Source organism: Pinus tabuliformis, chromosome 2_1 (assembly GCF_031772625.1).
Source record: "Pinus tabuliformis cultivar Carrire ecotype Pingquan chromosome 2_1, CPIR1, whole genome shotgun sequence".
NCBI lineage: Eukaryota > Viridiplantae > Streptophyta > Pinopsida > Pinales > Pinaceae > Pinus > Pinus tabuliformis.
Window position 1 is genome coordinate 812,078,560 of NC_142299.1, and position 21,058 is coordinate 812,099,617.

The following is a 21,058-nucleotide window of genomic DNA, read 5'->3' on the forward strand; positions in this document are numbered from 1 at the left end:
TGAAGATAGTTGGTATCTAAAAGTCATCTCAGCCATCCAGAATGGGAAACAGATAGAACCAAAGTTTGAGGGATATGTCCTTGAACCAGATGGGCTATTGAGATTTCAAGGGAGAATGTACGTACCTAAGGAAGGGGGTATAAGAAAAACCATCCTCGAAGAGTCTCATAGAGCACTCTATTGTGCACATCCTGGGGTAAAGAAGATGTACGTAGACACAAAGAAACTCTTCTTTTGGGCAGGCATGAAGCACAACATAGTCCAGTTTGTCACCAAATGTCTTGAATGTCAATGAGTGAAGGCTGATCATCGCCATCCAGCAGGACTCCTACAACCTCATGACATCCCTACATCTAAATGGGAGGTAATTTCCATGGATTTTGTGGTGGGTTTTCCACTCACTTCACAGAGGCACAATGCTATATTGGTTATAGTTGATAAATTGACCAAAAGTGCCCATTTCATCCCAGTAAGAGACACTTACAATGTTACAGATGTGGTGTGAGTGTTTGTAAATGAAGTTATTCGACTACATGGATTGCCCACAAAGATCATTTCTGATAGAGACTCCCGATTTACATCTAGGTTTTGGACAAGTTTGCAATCAGCACTAGGGACTCAATTGAACCTGAGCACTGCATATCATCCAAAAACAGATGGGCAGATTGAAAGAGTAAATCAGGTTCTAGAGGACATGCTTAGGATGTACATCATGGATAATCAGACTCAGTGGGAAAGGTACTTACCATTGGTAGAGTTTGTTTATAATAATAGTTATCACAGTTCAATCGGGATGACTCTTTATCAAGCTTTATATGGAAGTCCTTGTAGGACACTGTTGAGTTGGGAAAAGTTGGAGGACCAAGTGATAGTTGGCCCTGAATTAGTTCAAGAAATGGAGGAACAGGTAAAGCAGGTTCGACAAAGGTTAAAGGAAGCACATGATAGACAGAAGAGTTATGCTGATTCACATAGGATTGATCGCAGTTATGAAGTAGGGGACCAAGTTTTTATTCGTATCCAGCCCAACAAAAGCACCATTCAGTTTGGGAAGGGGACGAAATTGTCACCTCGGTTCGTAGGACCTTTTAGGATCAAGGAGAAGATTGGACCAGTTGCCTATCGTCTTGTATTGCCGCCCCATTTGCATAAAACTCATGATGTTTTTCATGTATCTATTTTACGACATTATGTTTCTGATGAATCTCACAAACTGGATTGGAGGGAATTGCAGGTCTCGGACATGGGAACCGTAATGGTCGAACCATTACGCATATTGGACCGTAGGGTTCAACAACTCAGACGTCGCACGGTGGACCAAGTTAAGGTCCAGTGGGACAAGTATAGCCCAAGATCTACTACCTGGGAGGATGCAAAGACTATGTGTCGTGACTAACCCTCACTTTTTGAGCATCTATTGTTGAGTCTTGAAAATGTCATTCATTTGCATTACACTTTCACTATTATGTCCATTATATCATTTCCATTTCACCTCCATTTCACTACTATGTCACCACATTCATCCCACTTTCATTATCATTGGGCCACCTTTATGTTTTTCCAATCATTATTATTTCTAAGCCTTTTAAGTGAATTTGTGGTTAAACATTAGAAAATAATGTGCATATGCTTATACCTAACAAATGGGTTGAGGTTGTTGACATGTGTAGGTTGAAAGGAGACTTCTAGAAGACCCTTATGTGGCACCCCAAGGCCAAATTCGAATTTGGTTGGAAAGAATCATGGGATCATGAGGATATGTGTCACATCTCCTAATTGTATTGTAACTCTAAGAAGACATGTGTCTTATCAGTTCTTATTTTGATTAGGACTCTAGAGGTAGAGGAAGAGATTCATGGATTATCATTAATGAGATGGCTCTCATCTTTTTGTATAAATAGGAGATCTCTCTCCTTCATTTGCTAGTCTTTCCTTTTAGTCTTTTCTTAGTCCTTTTAGCTTGTTAGTCCCATGGCTTTTGAAAGCTTTTGTACTTTGTACTTTTGAAGAAATTGAATAAAGCTTTGATGTTCTCAACATGGAAGGAGATGTGAAGTAGATGTCATGGAGCATATTAGGATGTAAGTAGAGTAGATTTCATTTTGTAAATATTGCTTTGTAGAATGTAAGGTAGATTAGATTTTTCATTCATGCAATATTAATTCATGCAAGTGTGTTTAATTTTGCTTTGATTTCATGACTAATGGCATATGTGATCATCTTGTCTATGTTGCTGACCTTTATTTTTCTAGTTTGATTTCCATTAGTATCATTTCTTTAACTTGCACTTTACTTTCTGCTCTTAGATATCAAGTTGTTCACCTATTGATGGTCCATTTTCCATAATCAAATAACTTTATTGGAGCCAAAATATCACTTAGTACAACTTGGTTTAGTTTGCTTTAAGACTCACATTGATGACTTGTTCATAACTGTTATCATATGATAAATCTAGCTGAAAGACAAAAAGGTTAAGAAAAGGTTAAAGTAGTGTGATTTGTCTCCTTTATGTAGTGTCACTTAGATTTCACATTTCATTTTCATTTTAAATCAGCATCATAGATACTCGGCCGATGTCATTAGTTCTTTATTTGATGTCTTTATTTTCCTTTAAGCATTTGATTTCATAGGTAGTAGGGGGGCCCTGCCTTGTATAGTTGTCACTTTAATTTCTTGTATTTCTTTTTCTGATTTTCATGTATATTAATGTACAGTTTGAATTACTGCATTTTATTTTCTTTTTAACATGTATATTATTGTACATAAATTGCTTTCAAGTTGATTGTAGATTAGTGATGCACATAGCCTTTTAATGAACTAATGACGTGATAGAATCATCTTGTCCTTTTGCTGAAGCAGCAAGGATACTGGGTCTCATAGTCATTCTCCCATTATTTGATTACTGCATTTTATTTTGATTGAACTAGTTGTATATTTACACTTTTGTTTAAATACTAACTCCATCAATAACATGTTTTAAGTTCTTTTGAAGTGCTAAGTTTTGGAAGTTACCATTAAGGACATAGGCCTTGTCTTGAAATATTTATCCATACTTGTCCTTTAAAAGTATTCTTAAGACCTTAGAAAACCAACAAGAACAAAACCCCAAAAACAAAATAAACTATAAAACAACGAAGTAAGAGAAAGGTTAATTAAGTACATATAGTGCACCACACTTCATCAGTTTACGATACCCGGATTGATAATTTATGTAGAGCAATTTAAGACATTAAATTGACTAGACATTTTGGCGCCGTTGCCGGGGAAGTGTAATTAGGAGACCTTATTTCTTACATCTAAAAAATAATAATAATTCTTGAGTATGCTCTCCTCCTGCACTTTGTGTGATCTAGAGGATAAGAAAAAGGATTGTTAAGTAAAAAAAAAAAAAGTGGGTTAATAATTCTTGAGTATGCTCTCCTCCTGCACTTTGTGTGATCTGGAGGATCAGAAAAAGAATTGTTAAGAAAAAATAGGAGACAAAATAAACTTCATCACTTCAATTGATTCAAGAAAAAAAAAAAAAGGAGAAAAAAAAAGGAGAAGAGAAAAAAATAAACTTCATTTCATTTACATTTTCACTCCATGCCATCCATTTCATCAATAAAAGTTATTTCCCATGATCATTTCCATTAAGATTGCCTAACTATCTCTATTCAGCTAAGTGGTTGCTGTGACACTGGTTTCCGCAGCTGATACCTGTTTCCGCAGCTGATACCAGTTTCCGCAGCCACCACTCTGTTTTTCACATTTACGGTCAAGATGTTAGTGCAATAAAATGAAAATGCAGGAATGACTAAGAAATATAAAAATTTACAATTTCAGAGAAAAACAATCTATGGCTATCTCCATTCCTAGTTTTCGTTGTGGCTTCAATAAAAAAAATCTGCTTCCCTGATCAAGCTTTGGCCTTAAAACGAACCTGCAAAAGTATTACGTCTCCTTTAGTTGTTTTCATGTCTCTTGCAAACAGCAGCATCAAATCAATTCTTTCATCTCTGTGTAGGCTCTGAAATTAGAGAGAGAGCAGCGGTATGCAACAACATTGCCTACTGTTTATCCCTATACATGCGTTTTTTTTGGTTTGTTTGTTGTGAAGACAAAAATCAGCAGAAATCTAATGATCATAACAAGGGAGACCACCCAATTCCTGGAAAATCCATTCTTGAATCCACGACTCCTGTGGTCTTTATTGATGATATCATTGCCCCCGTGCTTCATCCCTGTTATCGTATCTGTGTCATACACTTGACAATAAAACACAGAGAAATGCTTCACGGCCAAGTGATCCTCCCAATCATTGGTGAGACACTTATAAAACGATGCATACTCTTCCTTTGTAATCTCCTCTGGCTTTCTCATTCATATGGGCTTTTGCTTGTTGACGAGACTCCATTCATGCGACACTTCCTTTACCTTCTTTTTCTTCTTATCTTTCTCCTTTTCCTCCTCCACTTCCTGGATATCCCCTTCATCTTCCTTCTTCTCCTCTGCCTCCTCTTCGTCGTCACTGACCTCCTTCGCGGTGGTCTTCTCAGTCCAAAAATAAATGGGGTAGCTAATGAACTCGGAATGCTTCTTGATCAGATCCTTCAGCCGCCTCTCCTCCAAGTATAAATTTCAAAATCAATTTCACAGCCGAATGCAGAATTGTTAACTCAGGAAAAATGCGTAAACACAGAAAAAACGTCAAAATTTAAACGTTTGATTTGCCCAAATGGAAATTAATTTCAAAAAACTAAAACATGGGTTTTTTTTCCAGGTAGGTTAACTAGATAACCCAGAAACCGTTTGAGAAAATTCGTGGCGGTCTGGGAGAAATCTTCGGTTCTTTGGAGTCTCTTTCTTGTCGCTGCGTGAAAAAATTGAGTTATTAACTAATAGTTTGATGTGTTCGGCGTACCTGAAGAAGGGGAATTCAAATTCGGTTCTATGCTGCCACCTCTACCATGTTCTTTGCCCATATGCCACTCATTGCAATTCATTAAAACCAGCAGTGATCCAAGTGAAGACGGCTCTGTTTTCACTCCATTACGTGATTTGGTTGGATACGGCTCTTCACAACCGATTGATAAACGTGGCGTGAACCAAGTACGACTCTTCTCCACCGTATAACTCTTATTTCCGTTGCTTGTCTTCCACTCCCTCACTCACTCACACCATTTCCACTCTTATTCTCGCTGCAAAATCCACGGTTCTGTTTTAAACTCCACGGCTTTGTTTCAAACCTCGCAGCTCTGTTTCAAGCTCCACAGTTCCGTTTCAAACTCGTATTACCTTGCATAACACTGCGGCTATTCCACTTACAGCCGTAGTCCATCCATCTTTCCCGTGAGCATCCTCCTTGAGCATCCATACATAGTCAAAGCTTCAGCCGAAGTTGAGATGGGGAAACTGCTTAGTTTTTTCTTCCCTTGAACATTCACACACAGTAAAATTTTCAGTCGGAGTTGAAAGCTGACAATGGGAAAGTTTGGCAGAGCTGAACCGTGAATTGCACTAGTTAAGTTAGTTGTCTTGAAGGGGCACATTTTTTTTCTCTTCCACGCACACAGCCACTCCATTTCACAGTACTTTCTACACTCCACACTTTTCGCAGCCAATACAGCGTTTCCGCAGCTCACACAGGCTTTCCGCAGCCAATACAGTGTTTCCGCAGCTGTTTTGTTAAACTCTAGGTTGCAGGTGTCATCAAGAAAAACAAGTCACATGGGTAGCTGGGGAAATGTAGGTACATGGATGGTGTCCTATCCATTCGGTCAAATTTGATGAAAAAGACCCCGGTCAAAGGGAAGTCAAATTGTGTATTATCACAAAGTCGCCACACTGAGTCGCCACATTAAGTCGCTGCATGTCAAGAAAAAATAATAATCTTGAATCAATGAAATGAAAAAGTTATTTTCTCACTTTTCTGAAGGTATTGATTAATTTTGGACTGATAATGAAAGATGAATGGCTAACTTTTTATTCAATATTTTTAGCTACAGAGCTGTTCCCCAATTCCGCAGCCAGAAAAACCTCATTGTTCAAATCAACCTATCTTTCTCATACAAAATCAGATTTTGATGATTTAAATACCATTGGAAAGATCTCAATAAGATCTATACAATGAGAAATATATCATTAGAGTTTGAAATGGCAAATAATGAAATAAATTGCTGAAAAGAAGCAACATCAACTTGAGGCACTAATTCCAAAGCAGGTATAAATTCTTTTGATTTTTCCTTTGAGAACTTGTTTCATTAATACAAATTCTTAGTTTTGTGTGTAAATATCATAACTAGAGAGATTTATCACCTCTCTCCTTTGATAATCTTACATTCTATTGCAGAAGAAGTATTAGTTTTTTTGCAGGTTCCAGGAGGAAGGACAAAGGACTACAAGAGAATGGTGTCTCTCTAAGAGACCAATTTGTTTCATAAGAGGATGATCAGCAACAAAGAGGAAATATGTTGATGCAAAATCAGATCCAAACACTTGAAAAACTTTCAGATACTATTGTCTCCATCACATCCATCCATCACATCCATACTTCATAATAAACCATTCACCTCATTCCACTCCATATTTTCCATTTACATTCACATACACTTTCCATCTCTTTTTGTCCATTCATAACCCACAAATAAAAGCAAGAGGCTCATTCACATGCTTATTGCCATTGCCATTTCTGTTCTCCATTGCCATTTTCCATTTTCATTTTCCATTCCTTGTCATTTTCATTCCGCAAATAAGCCCTGCTTCAATGCAAATTATTGAGTCCATAGTCCTTTGAGTCTAAGTTCTTTGTAAAAACACCTTGAGGCTTGCATGCCTTAATGGCAAGTCTTCATGCTGACAAACAATGGGAATACATTAATGTCTCTTGTTCGTTAGATCTTCTAGGTGACTCGACATCAGCAAATTCATTCGTACCTAGCAAGATGTGTTTGGGCATCTTGACTCTCATTGTCATCAATGGTGAGAGTTCTCGTGTTGACTAGTGGCATCCATTAATGGCCACTAAGCCAACAATTTCTACTATGTTCGACATCAGAACATCTTTTCACATAGTAGGAATTGTGCCAATGAGTTTTGAAGACATGAAGACTATTATTTTCAGCATTTTGGAGCAAATTCAGCAAGTTTTAGTAGAAGCAATAAAAAGTCATCTTATCTCTCTATCCATGACTCCTCTTGATCAGCCACTTGAAGAAGAAAATGATCAGAAGTTTTCAGCCACCACACATACAACTCATCCATTCCAAAGGGTAAGTGAAGGTACGAAATTTTCTAACTTTTAACCATAGAATTCCATAAAAAGCTAGAATGATAATTGTTGGAAAAACATTTCTCTTCCTCATTTCATAAAATTGCCAATACCATCAGTTGGGGGGGGGGGGGAATACATTCATATTCATATCTTGCCATGTCCATATCATATTCAAGAGCTCACATACTTCCAACATATATTAATTATTACATTGCTATTATGAGCATACAATGGCTTTTGAAAAAGTGCTTAAAGGATAAATTGGATACAAACAAAATCATGGTTGTCACACAAGAACCAACCATTATGCAATCCAATAAAGATATACTTTGCAACAATAATCAAAATATCATTATGCAAAGTTCAAAGATCAAAATAGAAAGCAACAAAAAATGGTTGTAACACAAGAACCAACCATGTTGCAATTCAAGTGAAACACTTTGCAGAAATATGAAGTTATCAAATGATATCATGCAAAGTTAAGCCAAAGCTCAAGGATCAAAAGAGTTAATGTAATATATATTGCATGAGGACATGCAATAGCTTCAGTTGGGGGGTATGTTGAGTCTTGAAAATGTCATTCATTTGCATTACACTTTCACTATTATGTCCATTATAGCATTTCCATTTCACCTCCATTTCACTACTATGTCACCACATTCATCCCACTTTCATTATCTTTGGGCCACCTTTATGTTTTTCCAGTCATTATTATTTCTAAGCCTTTTAAGTGAATTTGTGGTTAAACATTAGAAAATAATGTGCATATGCTTATACCTAACAAATGGGTTGAGGTTGTTGACATGTGTAGGTTGAAATGAGACTTCTAGAAGACCCTTATGTGGCACCCCAAGGCCAAATTCGAATTTGGTTGGAAAGAATCATGGGATCATGAGGATATGTGTCACATCTCCTAATTGTATTGTAACTCTAAGAAGACATGTGTCTTATCAGTTCTTATTTTGATTAGGACTCTAGAGGTAGAGGGAGAGATTCATGGATTATCATTAATGAGATGGCTCTCATCTTTTTGTATAAATAGGAGATCTCTCTCCTTCATTTGCTAGTCTTTCCTTTTAGTCTTTTCTTAGTCCTTTTAGCTTGTTAGTCCCATGGCTTTTGAAAGCTTTTGTACTTTGTACTTTTGAAGAAATTGAATAAAGCTTTGATGTTCTCAACATGGAAGGAGATGTGAAGTAGATGTCATGGAGCATATTAGGATGTAAGTAGAGTAGATTTCATTTTGTAAATATTGCTTTGTAGAATGTAAGGTAGATTAGATTTTTCATTCATGCATTTTTAATTCATGCAAGTGTGTTTAATTTTGCTTTGATTTCATGACTAATGGCATATGTGATCATCTTGTCTATGTTGTTGACCTTTATTTTTCTAGTTTGATTTCCATTAGTATCATTTCTTTAACTTGCACTTTACTTTCTGCTCTTAGATATCAAGTTGTTCATCTATTGATGGTTCTTTTTCCATAATCAAATAACTTTATTGGAGCCAAAATATCACTTAGTACAGCTTGGTTTAGTTTGCTTTAAGACTCACATTGCTGACTTGTTCATAACTGTTATCATATGATAAATCTAGCTGAAAGACAAAAAGGTTAAGAAAAGGTTAAAGTAGTGTGATTTGTCTCCTTTATGTAGTGTCACTTAGATTTCACATTTCATTTTCATTTTAAATCAGCAGCATAGATACTGGGTCGATGTCATTAGTTCTTTATTTGATGTCTTTATTTTCCTTTAAGCATTTGATTTCATAGTTAGTAGGGGGCCCCTGCCTTGTATAGTTGTCACTTTAATTTCTTGTATTTCTTTTTCTGATTTTCATGTATATTAATGTACAGTTTGAATTACTGCATTTTATTTTCTTTTTAACATGTATATTATTGTACATAAATTGCTTTCAAGTTGATTGTAGATTAGTGATGCACATAGCCTTTTAATGAACTAATGACGTGATAGAATCATCTTGTCTTTTTGATGAAGCAGCAAGGATACTGGGTCTCATAGTCATTCTCTCATTATTTGATTACTGCATTTTATTTTGATTGAACTAGTTGTATATTTACACTTTTGTTTAAATACTAACTCCATCAATAACATGTTTTAAGTTCTTTTGAAGTGCTAAGTTTTGGAAGTTACCATTAAGGACATAGGCCTTGTCTTGAAATCTTTATCCATACTTGTCCTTTAAAAGTATTCTTAAGACCTTAGAAAACCAACAAGAACAAAACCCCAAAAACAAAATAAACTATAAAACAACGAAGTAAGAGAAAGGTTAACTAAGCACATATAGTGCACCACACTTCATCAGTTTACGATACCCGGATTGATAATTTATATAGAGCAATTTAAGACATTAAATTGACTAGACATCTATGATGCCCATTTTTTACTTAGACAGCTACCTATGTTAAGGTTCTATTTTGCAATTCCATGTTATTTATTTATGAACATTATGTAATATTGGTGTATTTGGTTGAACACGTGAAACTACTTAGGTTTGATTTTGATGATGGAAATGTTTGATGCATGATCTAACGTATGACTTATGTAGTGATGATTTATCTAGCACATGACTTATCAGAGCTATTGTTGTTTCATGTATGGCTTAAGTGGATATGATTTATCTAATGAATGATGTAGTGAAATTATGATTTGTTTCCAGTATGAACTACAAAATTAACACGTGGATACTAGACTTAATAATGTGATGATTATACGTCTTGTTGTTATATAAATGCATGAATGAGAGCTAACCCGTAGGGGGAAAGAACTATATGATAGCCGAGATTTACTCTTCCATTGAGGGAAGGTCGAGACATCTCATAAGGAAGGTATAATGTACATTGTTCTATTACATTTGGTATCTACTTGATATGCACTCATATGACATAAGTAAAATGCAAATGACAGGTGGCAAGACTACCTAACTAGATTATTCGATGACAAGTCCAACCAGCACTGTAGTGTGGTCCGTTTTAGGGCGTTGACCCTAGTTGTGAGGAGGGGTGGAGGAATTTCCCACCATGTATCCTTCAAAACCTGGAATTGTGGGAGTGCAGTGGTTGACACGCTCCCCTAGACGTGTGATGACGATTGCCAGTTTCTTGTTGGGGAAGTTAGGTCAATATAGTCGACACTTCTGCCATGTTGGTTTTATCAGTGGTTAGATTGGTATAGTTGATGCCACCGGATATAGCAGCAGAGGACAGATAGGGTGGGAACGGAAGTAGGTCAGGATGGATAGGAGGATATAGATTAGTTAGAGACTCCTGATGGGAAGTAATGTCATTGTCTGACTTATCAAATTTTACTACTATAACTCTCTCTATTTTGTTATGCCTTCGAACTCCTTGTATCTTTTCACTCTAACTTCGGGACGAAGTTTTCTAAAGGAGGGGTGTATGTAATGCCCCACTTAATCTTATCATGCAAATTTTATTAATGTTTACATTACCTGAAAATATTGAGAAATATTGGTGAATACCTTCATTTGGGAAACTATAAATTTATTTACTAATATAAAATTCATTATTGCTATTATTCAAATTCCCAACTTGTCTTCTCAGATTGAATCTTGGGTAGGATATGGTCTCCTTCCATTATTCCAAATTTTATATATATTCATCTCACATTCCCCAATGTACTCTCACATTTACTTGGGAGAAGACATGGTCCTCTCCAACTAATTATCAATATATATATATATATATATATATATATATATATATATTCATCTCACATTCCCCAATGTACTCTCACATTTACCTGGGAGATTACATGGTCCTCTCCAACTAATTATCATTATATATATTCATCTCACAGTCCCCAATGTACTCTCACATTTACTTGGGAAAAGACTTGGTACTCTCCAACTAATTATCAATATATATATTCATCTCACATTCCTCAATGTACTCTCACATTTACTTGGGAGAAGACATGGTCTTCTCCAACTAATTACCCAATTTTATATTCATATCACATTTCCAAATGTACTCTTAGATTTACTTGGGAGAAGAGAAGTCAATTGTAAGGATGAAGGAGAAATTAATGACATTAATGAGAAGTGGTTGAGGTGGAGAAGAGAGGAAAGGCATAAAAGGGAAAAGAGGAAGGGAGAAAGGGGGATGTTGGGTCTTGCTTTTGATTTTGGGTTGGCTGTGATTTTTGGAGACTTAGGGAACCTGTGGAGGTTTCTTGGGTTAGTTGAGAGGAGGGAAGTATGGTTTATCTTGGTCTGAATTATTCATTTTGGACACACTACATTTGGTTGGACTTGGGCTCGAAGGGCTAAGGAACCTGTGGAGGTTTCTTGGGCTAGGAATTATTTCCTAGTTGGCTAGGAGGTAAATCCAGTTGGGAGTCGAGAGGAGTGTTTCAACAAACGCAACAGCTCGAGGGCATCTCCACCGGCCATCGGTACAGGTATTCCTCCATGCATAGATTACTCATGTAAGTTATAGGAATGAAATGTTCACTATAAAGTTATAGAGATTAGAGTGTAAATGGTAAATTATCATTGTTTAAATGTCTTGTAAGAAATGGTAAAATTATCATTGTTTAAATGTCTTGTAAGAAAGTAAATTTTTGCCTCTTATTGAAGTTAAATTCCCAGAGAATGTAGATATGTTAGAAGACCCTAGGATAGGGCCTTACATTATTGTTGTTTCCTGGTAAATTGCATCACCTCTAGTGGATTGAATGCGAGTAAGATGAGAATCCTCCATGTAAATCAAAAGCCCACTTCTTTGGCTGAAGTAGCCAAAAATAACATGCCTAATAATGTTTGCAAGACCATCACTCCTAGATGTCAATTACATTAACAAATCTATTGAAAGCTTAAGGATGAAGCAATCTTTTGTATTGATTTGCTTATCACCAATGAATTTTGCATTAGAAAACATTGTTGCAATTGATCTTGGATCCAAACCATGCACAAAAGACAAGCTAATGACATGATTAATTCAACGTCGACCAATTTTGAAGAGAAAGCTTGTCAATTGTCCCATGTTCATAACTATCCAATCAAAGATTCAAGTTTGTTCAGTTATTCATCATTGACATTGGAATTAGTTGTTAGTTTCTTTTAGAGAATTTTATCGTTATACTTTTTCATTATGATTATATTGATTTCACTATTATTCATTTACTTAATAATGGTACATTATATACCATATTATACTTGTGCCACATATACCATGTATCACTAATCTTAAATTGGTCTCTCTTACCATTGAATTGAATTGTAAGACTGGAATAACTTTCAATTTCTTAACATTGAATGTTCTCAAGAGAGAAGTCAAAAAAGAAAAACTACAATTTTAGCAATTGTGAAAACTAGTCTTGAATTCATTACTCTCTAACCATTGAATTGAAAGACTAGACTAACTTTCGATTTTTTAACATTGAAGGTTCTCAAGAAAGAAGTCAAACAAGAAAAAAGATGGATGGAGAGATTAAAGATGACAAGAGACACACATAGAATAGGTGACTTTAGCTCTATAACCATCAGTGAGTAACCTACACATAATCTTAGTGACATAGAAAGCAAGATTGCAAATAAAGTGGTTGAGTAAATTTTGATCACATTATGGCAGAGGAAGTTCAAGGGCTGAAGAAGTAAATGGATCTCTAGAATTTTGACTTTAAAGTTCCTTCCAGAAAGGTGATTTGAAGCCCTCAAAAACCATTCAGAAGGATTCAAGAAGAAAGCAACTAGCTTAAGGAGAAGGACATGGTTTTAGGAGAATGCTCGAAAAAATTAAAAGAAAGTCAAAGACAAATTATTACTTTGCCTTATTTTTGTAAAGCAACTAGCTTAAGAAGAAGGACATGGTTTTAGGAGAATGCTCGAAAAAATTAAAAGAAAGTCAAAGACAAATTATTACTTTGCCTTATTTTTGTAAAGCAACTAGCTTAAGGAGAAGGACATGGTTTTAGGAGAATGCTCGAAAAAATTAAAAGAAAGTCAAAGACAAATTATTACTTTGCCTTATTTTTGTAATTGTACTAGAGAAGTGGGTTAGTATAGTAAACACATCTCAAAAGTAAAGAGTGTGTTTTTCCTCTATATATTTATTTGACATATAAATTAAAATAATGATTCATATTGTTAACTATTATATTTTAAAACTCTGTATTTAAATTTAATTATTAAGTATATAAAAATTTAATTCAATATTTACATTTTTTTTTAGTTATATATTTTTTTTATTTATCTATATATATCATTAATGTTGTGCATGCTACATTAAATAATTAAATCAAAAAATTTATCAAACAAATATATTATCAAATTTTTTAATGAAAGTGAAAATAAAAGAATTTCAATATATAGAGATGTGAAATTCATATAAATATAAATAATATTATTAAGAACAAGTGTACATTCATTTTAATTCTAAATTTACTAAGATCTACCAAGTATCCAAAGGAATCAAATATTTTGTGGTGTAAACTTTTCCTGAAATTTTACACTCAAAAAAATATTTATATATTGAGAGATTTGATGCAACTAGACTCTTTAATTAACATTGATATATGTTGGTATACTAGTTAAACATATATACATTTAAAAATACATGTAATATGATTCTTAATCATGGAAATTCATCTCCACTTTATTATGGAGATTGTTAACTTGTAACCATACTTTATTACAATATCATGACTTATCAATACTACATGTCTAAAAAATCATAACTCATTTCATTTCATATGATACTTATTCATATGACATTTTAAATTAATTAATTAATAACTATTTTTATTTATTTTAAATTATTTTTTTAATTTATAATTACTACTCAACAAAATAAAATCTAAAATAATTCGTAAAAATTAAACCTTACCATCCAAACCATTATTTGATAATTAAATTTAAATTTCAAAAACTTTATTTTAAAATAAACATTTTCCCACCATGACTCCTATATTTCTCGTTGTTAACTCTCCTCATCATAAAAGTCCATTAAACAACAAAGAAATTCTAATTTGGTGACTCCTGTGTTTCGTATTGTTAACTGTCCTCGTCATAAAAGTCTCCATTAAACCACAAAAATTCTAATTTGGTGACTCCTGTGTTTCCTATTGTGAACTCTCCTCAACATAAAAGTCCGTTAAACCACAAAGAAATTCTAATTTGGTGACTCCTGTGTTTCCTATTGTTAACTGTCCCCATCATAAAAGTCCGTTAAACCACAAAAGAAATTTTAATTTTCTCCCTTTTAGTCATTCATATAATGAAGCATTAGTATGTTAATATTAAGGCAAAACTGCTTTACACGTTTTTTTGACGTGCTAGAGATGAGCAATGGGATTCGTTCCGTGAAATCCGTGGAAAATTGTACCACACGTTTTGTGCTACGACCACAAATTAAGTTCAAATATTGACATATCGTAACGGACACATCAAAGTCTTCCTGCCCCACTTTGCAGCAGCAAAAGGAGCACATGGATGGCAGACACACATGCTCGCCGACTTTTTCCTTTCTGCCCGTCCCATCCACTCATTTCCCGTCACGACCGACTCACGCCTCTTTCCCCCGTCAAAGATAGCAATAAAACCGCCCTCCTCGTGCTCATTTAACACGCTGTCAATGCCGTCCTCGCCTCTTTTCCCAGTTAGTATAAAGAATAATGTTATGTTGTTGGTGGAGAACTTTCCAGGTTTCGAAATCGTTCTGGCGTTTTTCGACAGGACTTCTACCGTCATTCTACACCAGGAACACGGGTTTTACTTTTAGAAGAAAAATGATCTCCAATAGGTCCACATGCGGAAATATATAGCTATATAGCTTGCAAGGCAGCCTCTTCCTCTACCTAATCCCACCTCTGAATGCCGATTATTTATTTTCTTCTTCGCCACGGATTATGTAGCATTGCTTCCATTTATTCGGCGCTTTGATTGATCCCCTGGAGTAGCAGACCTTTGATAAAAAGGTGTATTTTGTTTCTACGCGTTTGAGTTTGCAAGCTAGGTCAACAAGTGCAGCATGGCTTCAGAGTTTCGACGCTTTCAGAACGCCTTCGAAGCAAACAAAACGGTCATGAATTGCAGTACAAGTTTGAAATTCGTCCCTGATAAACAGCTAGCGAAGCCGAGATGTATGCTTTCTTTTGCAAAGGCTTTGAATTGTCTTAAATTGGCCAATGCAACATGCCGTCTTTTATAAATGTGTCTCCCGTTATTGTTCTTGTAGAATGTTTGGCTGATTTTGTATTTTGTTTTTGATAAATGCAACAGTCTTGCAAGGCCTGGGGCGGATTAAACCTGAGATGATGCAAAAAGTTCTTTCGTCGATCGGACATTCGGATGACAAGAAGGCTGATTTTGCTCGTGTTGAGGCGGAGGACTTTAATTCACAATTTGAGGCATCGAATCACACGGAAATATTGGAATTGTTTCCAATAAAGCCTTGTTCCTCTCTCGGTTCTAACCTTGAAGTTACAGAAAATAAAGTATCTTTGCCTTTTGCAATCGGCCAAATTGATCCGGATTCGAGGTATTTTCATATCCGGACATTTGTTATTTTGTATTTTAAGGAAATCTTGCTAGCTGTGGGAGCTAACTTTCTGTTATTTGGACTAATTTCCGCAGATCTGTTGCATCAAAAGTTCCGGAGCAACCATCCACAACTCAACTCACTATTTTTTATAACGGAGCGATGAATGTTTACGATGTCTCGGCTGAGAAGGTATTATTCGATCCGAGCAATAAATTTAATGCATTAACAGAAACTTTCTGTAAATTTTCACAAAATATTTGAATCTTTAGTCCTTTTAGCTTTATTTTATAAATTTCTTTAAATTTTCACAAAATGTTTGAATCTGTAGTCCTTTTATCTTTATTTTATTTCTGACGGAGTACCTTTGCCATTTTCTTGTCAGGCTCAAGGCATTATGAATCTTGCCAGCGCCAATAGCTCGAGGAACACAACATTTACAATTTCCAGCAGTAAAATCGATCAGATATCGAAACCACTGCCTTCCAATCCTCCATCGAACCCTGTCCGTGAAAATCAACCTCAAACACCGCCACTAGGTAAGACGCGTAAAGCACGTTATTTTATACTGAAGATTAAGGGCTGGATAGAATGTGAGAAGATAGAAAGGCTTTTAAAATGTATAATTGTTTCTAACATGGATTCCGTCTTCCGCGTGCAGGCCTGGAAATTGCGAGGAAACTATCTCTGCAATGCTTCCTCCGAAAGCGAAAAGAGAGGTACCTAATCATACTCTAAACCGTCAACAATTTACTCCCCTGTACTTATAAGTCTGAATAGTTTACGAGACTAATAAATAATTTACCAATTGTGACTAAGGTAGGTTTCTTTAAATAATTTAATAAGAAAACTTGTATTAACTTGATCAATGTTTTCTGTGCGAGTACAGATTCAACAGAGCGGCTCCTTACACCACGATGAACCCGGCGACATTGCCTTGCAAAGCAGAGAAGGAATCAGACGACCAGATCATCCTCTCTTTGGCTTCTCCATCATAAAATTTTAAATTGCCAGTCAATGCTATTGATTTTAAATGTATCACGTGATGGATCTTTTAATTTCATCACTCCATAATTCTTTTACCTTTAACCGGATTTTTAATGGACGGTCTTACTGACCGGGGGAACCCGTCCGTATTATATGTTACCTATCTTCACCATGCTCGGGGATTTCAAATCTGAAGCACCTACAACTCTAATGTCCATATTGATCATTTTATCACAAAATGACCGTCAGATTCCATCCTATCGCCACTCAGCTAAACTAATGGCGATCGGCAATTTATTTTTCCAATCAGTGGGCGTCGGTACCTGTACGACAGGAAGCTGCACAGCAATTTCTGGTAGTATTCATGCTACAATTTATTGTACATATTATATTTGTACAAAATGCAAGGGAAAAATATAGAACCACCTAATTGACATTGTATACCTATTAAAAGCTGGCATCATGCACTGACCCTACTGTAATCCGGCCCTACACTATTCATTTAATAAATGGATTATGATATTGATTTTTCTCATAGTTTTTATTTATGATAAAGTATTGGTATTTATATACAAATGTAATGATGTTTGTTTAGCATATTTTTTTAAATGATATAAATTGTGTTATATGCTTAAAAATAATATCTCGCACACTATGTGATTCTATAACGCTCAGTGTCTTGTCCCTTCTGAACTCCGTTATTAAAATAAAACCCCTATGGTAGGTGTCCATCCCTTTATGAGAATTAAGCCGAATACATCAATGAACGCTATATATCAAGTAGGTCCCAAATTTATTTTACTGTGGAGAGATATTTATAATGATCCAAAATAGAAAAGAGTATATTTCTGATCTAGAATCCAGAGGCTGATATCATATTTGTGACGTCAAAAAGACCATGTTGGTGCACCGTACACACATGAAACATTTCAATCGACCTACCCAACGTTTTCTTTATTACCATGCTCGATTAGTAGTATGTTATGGAGAATTTTTTATTTAGTGCGCTAACTTCGTTGCGAAAATGATTAGTTGCAATGTTCAAACGTGAGAGACTTGCGTGTAGCAGAGTATATTCCCACGGATTACATATTGCAATAATGGTGGTCAATAATACAGTCGTACTATGACATGTAACAAACCTATGCCCAAGGATTAGATATCGCAATAATGGTAGACAATAATAAAGTTATGAGGTAGTGCCCACTACGAATCTAATTCATATTATCACATGCTCACAATCTCATTCAAAGGCTAGATTCATTACCCCACTCAAGAATTATAATCCTCATCCAAAAAAATAAAATTCATGTTTTGGTTACGGCGGACCCAAAAAATAGTTAGGTTAACTTGTATTTTCTAACAAACAAGATTAATCGCCATATGATAACAAACAAGATTAATCGCCGCAATGCATTATAGTTTATGTTTTTATCGTTAATTAATTGATTAAGGCTAGCTTTTTTTGTGTGGGGTCAACATTTTGTGGTTAGTTGAGGATGACCCCATTTCCACAATATATCGATATTTCCACCTCTACACCTCTATACTATGTGTAATGAAAGCCACTTTTGCATAATTTTCCTCCGCGTGTAATGAAAGCCACCTTCACATAGTTTCGTTCACACATCCACACTCCGTAAAATTCCCACAATACACACAATGAAAGCTTTCTCTGCACCTCCACATTTCTAAATAAAAACTACTAATTAATTGATTAATATGTAATATGCGAAAATGTATGCGGAGATTCGAAACATTGTAGAAAAAAAGTTTATGTTCTTTGTCCTGCACACCAGTTCCTCCGCACAACGCTTCTTTCTCACATGCATTAATAAGTAAAAGTCATTAATTAATTGATTAATATGTTCAATTAATAATGTGTATGAGAAAATTGTAGTGCAAGAGAATGGGTGTGCAGAGCAAAAGCTTTCATTGTGCTTAAGATTAAAACATTTAATTCAATAATCAAAATAATAAAAGTCGTTGTAATACAATGAAAGCTTTCTCCGTACCTCTGTGTTTTGCAGAATGAAAGATAAACCCTAATTGTGCAAAGTGTGTCGTTATTTGAGAACACTACATTTCTCCACTCTGTGCAATGAAACCTTTCTCTACATCTTCACATTTTGCACAATAAAAGCTAAACCCTGATTTTGTACAGTACATGGAATTGATATGTTAATTTTGTGGGACTTAAATTTTTGTGTATGGACTTGCACCTAATATGAATTTTAATTGAGTTAATCTCATTGTGCAGAGTGAAAAGGGACAACGAATGCTTTCATTGTACGAAATGCAGAGGAAGCAATGGGTACAATAAAATTAACTCAATTAAAATTAAAATATTAAAACATATAATTCGATAATCCAATGATTGATCAAAGTTGACGAACATAGTTTTGAAAATCGCTCATCAGATCACTGGACTCCACAATTAGTATTGAAAAAATTAAGACTTAGTCGGGCTATTAACATCTAAAATACATATTAATCAATTAGATTAAATCGAGGCAAGGAGCAAGTTCGTGCGTGGAAATTTAAGTTCTACAAAATTAATATATCAATTTCACTTTGAGGGACGAAAATAGCTTTCATTGTGTGGAGTGCAGAGATGTGGTTGCACGTAAGTGCAGAAGTAGAATGAAAGCTTATTCCATACCTCTGCAGTCCACAAAATGAAAGCCAAATCGTGAGATATGCACACTTTGCAATCATTATAGTAGTTCCCCCAGGTTCACTCTGAGATGCAGAGAGCCAAACCATGCACTCCACACCTATGCACTCTAAACAATGAAAGCCAAACCCTGAAACATACACACTTTGCAATCATTGTAGCAGTTTCCCCGAATTCACTTTGAGATGCAGAGAAATCTTTTATTGTGTGGAGTTCCTAGGTGTGGTGAACGATTTCATTATACAAAGGGCAGAGGTGGGGAAGAATATTTCATTGTGTGAAGTGTGAAGGTGTGACAAACACTATCATTGTACAAAGTGCAGAGGTGGGGATAAATATTTTATTGTACCAAGTATAGAGGAGGCTTTCATTCTACTTCTTCCGCACTTGCTTTTTCCCGCACATATGCTTATTCTGCAAATCCTTTATTCCACACACTAAAAATTTAAAAAAATTTCTCAATGAAATTAACTTAATCAAAAATAAAAAATTAAAACACATAATTCTTCGCACTCCTCACAATGTATCAATGTTATGGAGAATATGGATTTTTTCTTGAAATGAATTTCATCAAGAAAAGGACATAGAAAAGAAACAAAAACATGTTGAATAATGCATAAATTTAATAGCATCATCAAAGGTAAAACTTTCATTTTTTTGTAGTCAATTTGATATAGGTTCGAGGCTCTAAGCGTTTTGCATGAAAAAAACAATCCTCAAATTTAATCGCATATTTAGAAGAACTTATCAAAACACTAAAAAAACAAATATGAGGAAAGCAAGAGTGTGCACAGTGAATTCTCTGAGCCCCATCCAAGATGTGATTTTCACATTTTTTAATCACAAATTTTCATATAAGGGTCAGCGTTTTTATTGTACAAAGTGTGGAGAGGGAGGAATCTTTTATTGTGCGGAGAGCGGAGGAAGTTTTCATTGTGCTTATCATTAAAACATTTAATTCAATAATCAAAATAATAAAAGTTGTTGTACATTATCAAATAATAAAGAATTAATATTAAATGGAAGTGAGACAAACACCAAACAGTATTATATATCAAGCAAATGTATACCCGAAAATTTAAGACACAAAAAATCAATATATCAATTTCATTCCAAGGTGTGGAAGAAGTTTTCATTGTGTGGAGTGTGAAGATACGGTAGAAGCAAATTGAAATCCCTTTTCACACCTCCACACTCTGCACAAATTTAAAATATTAAAACATATAACATCTTTTTAAGTTCATAGTAAATAGAACTACAAAGGTTTGATAATGAAAATAATAAAAGTTGGTTTGATAATGAAAATAATAAAAGTTGTTGCACATTATGTATTTTCATTGAATTTTTTAATGAACATCAACATGTTAGCTTTGTAATCTTGGAAGATTTATGTATTATGTAATATAAGAGCTCAAAACATAAGTCTTGAACAATAGACAACACAATTATAATAACAAGAACTGTATCGAGATTCAAATTCCAATCATCATAACTATGATTAAAATAAATAATATACATGGAACATATATCTAAAATCCTAAACTATTCTCGAGCATTCATTTTCATTGTGATCAATAACAAAAGATTAGATATAATATAGAATTTAAAATCATATCCTTGA

General features: G+C 34.8%; 1 protein-coding gene across 1 annotated transcript; it reads left to right on the forward strand.

Moving 5' to 3' along the window:
• Positions 1 to 15,016: 15,016 nt before the first annotated feature.
• LOC149203072 (protein TIFY 10b-like) lies at positions 15,017 to 17,295 on the forward strand. The gene is made up of 6 exons (XM_089400097.1): positions 15,017 to 15,375; positions 15,515 to 15,773; positions 15,869 to 15,965; positions 16,159 to 16,312; positions 16,435 to 16,492; positions 16,663 to 17,295. Exons 1-6 carry the CDS (start codon positions 15,264 to 15,266, stop codon positions 16,769 to 16,771), a joined length of 789 nt encoding a protein of 262 aa, XP_089256223.1. The 5' UTR covers positions 15,017 to 15,263; the 3' UTR covers positions 16,772 to 17,295.
• Positions 17,296 to 21,058: the final 3,763 nt, after the last annotated feature.

What these genes read in the sequence shown, in the direction of transcription:
- LOC149203072 (XM_089400097.1), top strand. Translation starts at nt 15,264, where the DNA reads ATGGCTTCAGAGTTTCGACGCTTTCAGAACGCCTTCGAAGCAAACAAA. An exon ending in CAAATTGATCCGGATTCGAG is followed by an intron (nt 15,774 to 15,868) that starts GTATTTTCATAT and finishes TAATTTCCGCAG; the next exon opens with ATCTGTTGCATCAAAAGTTC. An exon ending in CTCCGAAAGCGAAAAGAGAG is followed by an intron (nt 16,493 to 16,662) that starts GTACCTAATCAT and finishes GTGCGAGTACAG; the next exon opens with ATTCAACAGAGCGGCTCCTT.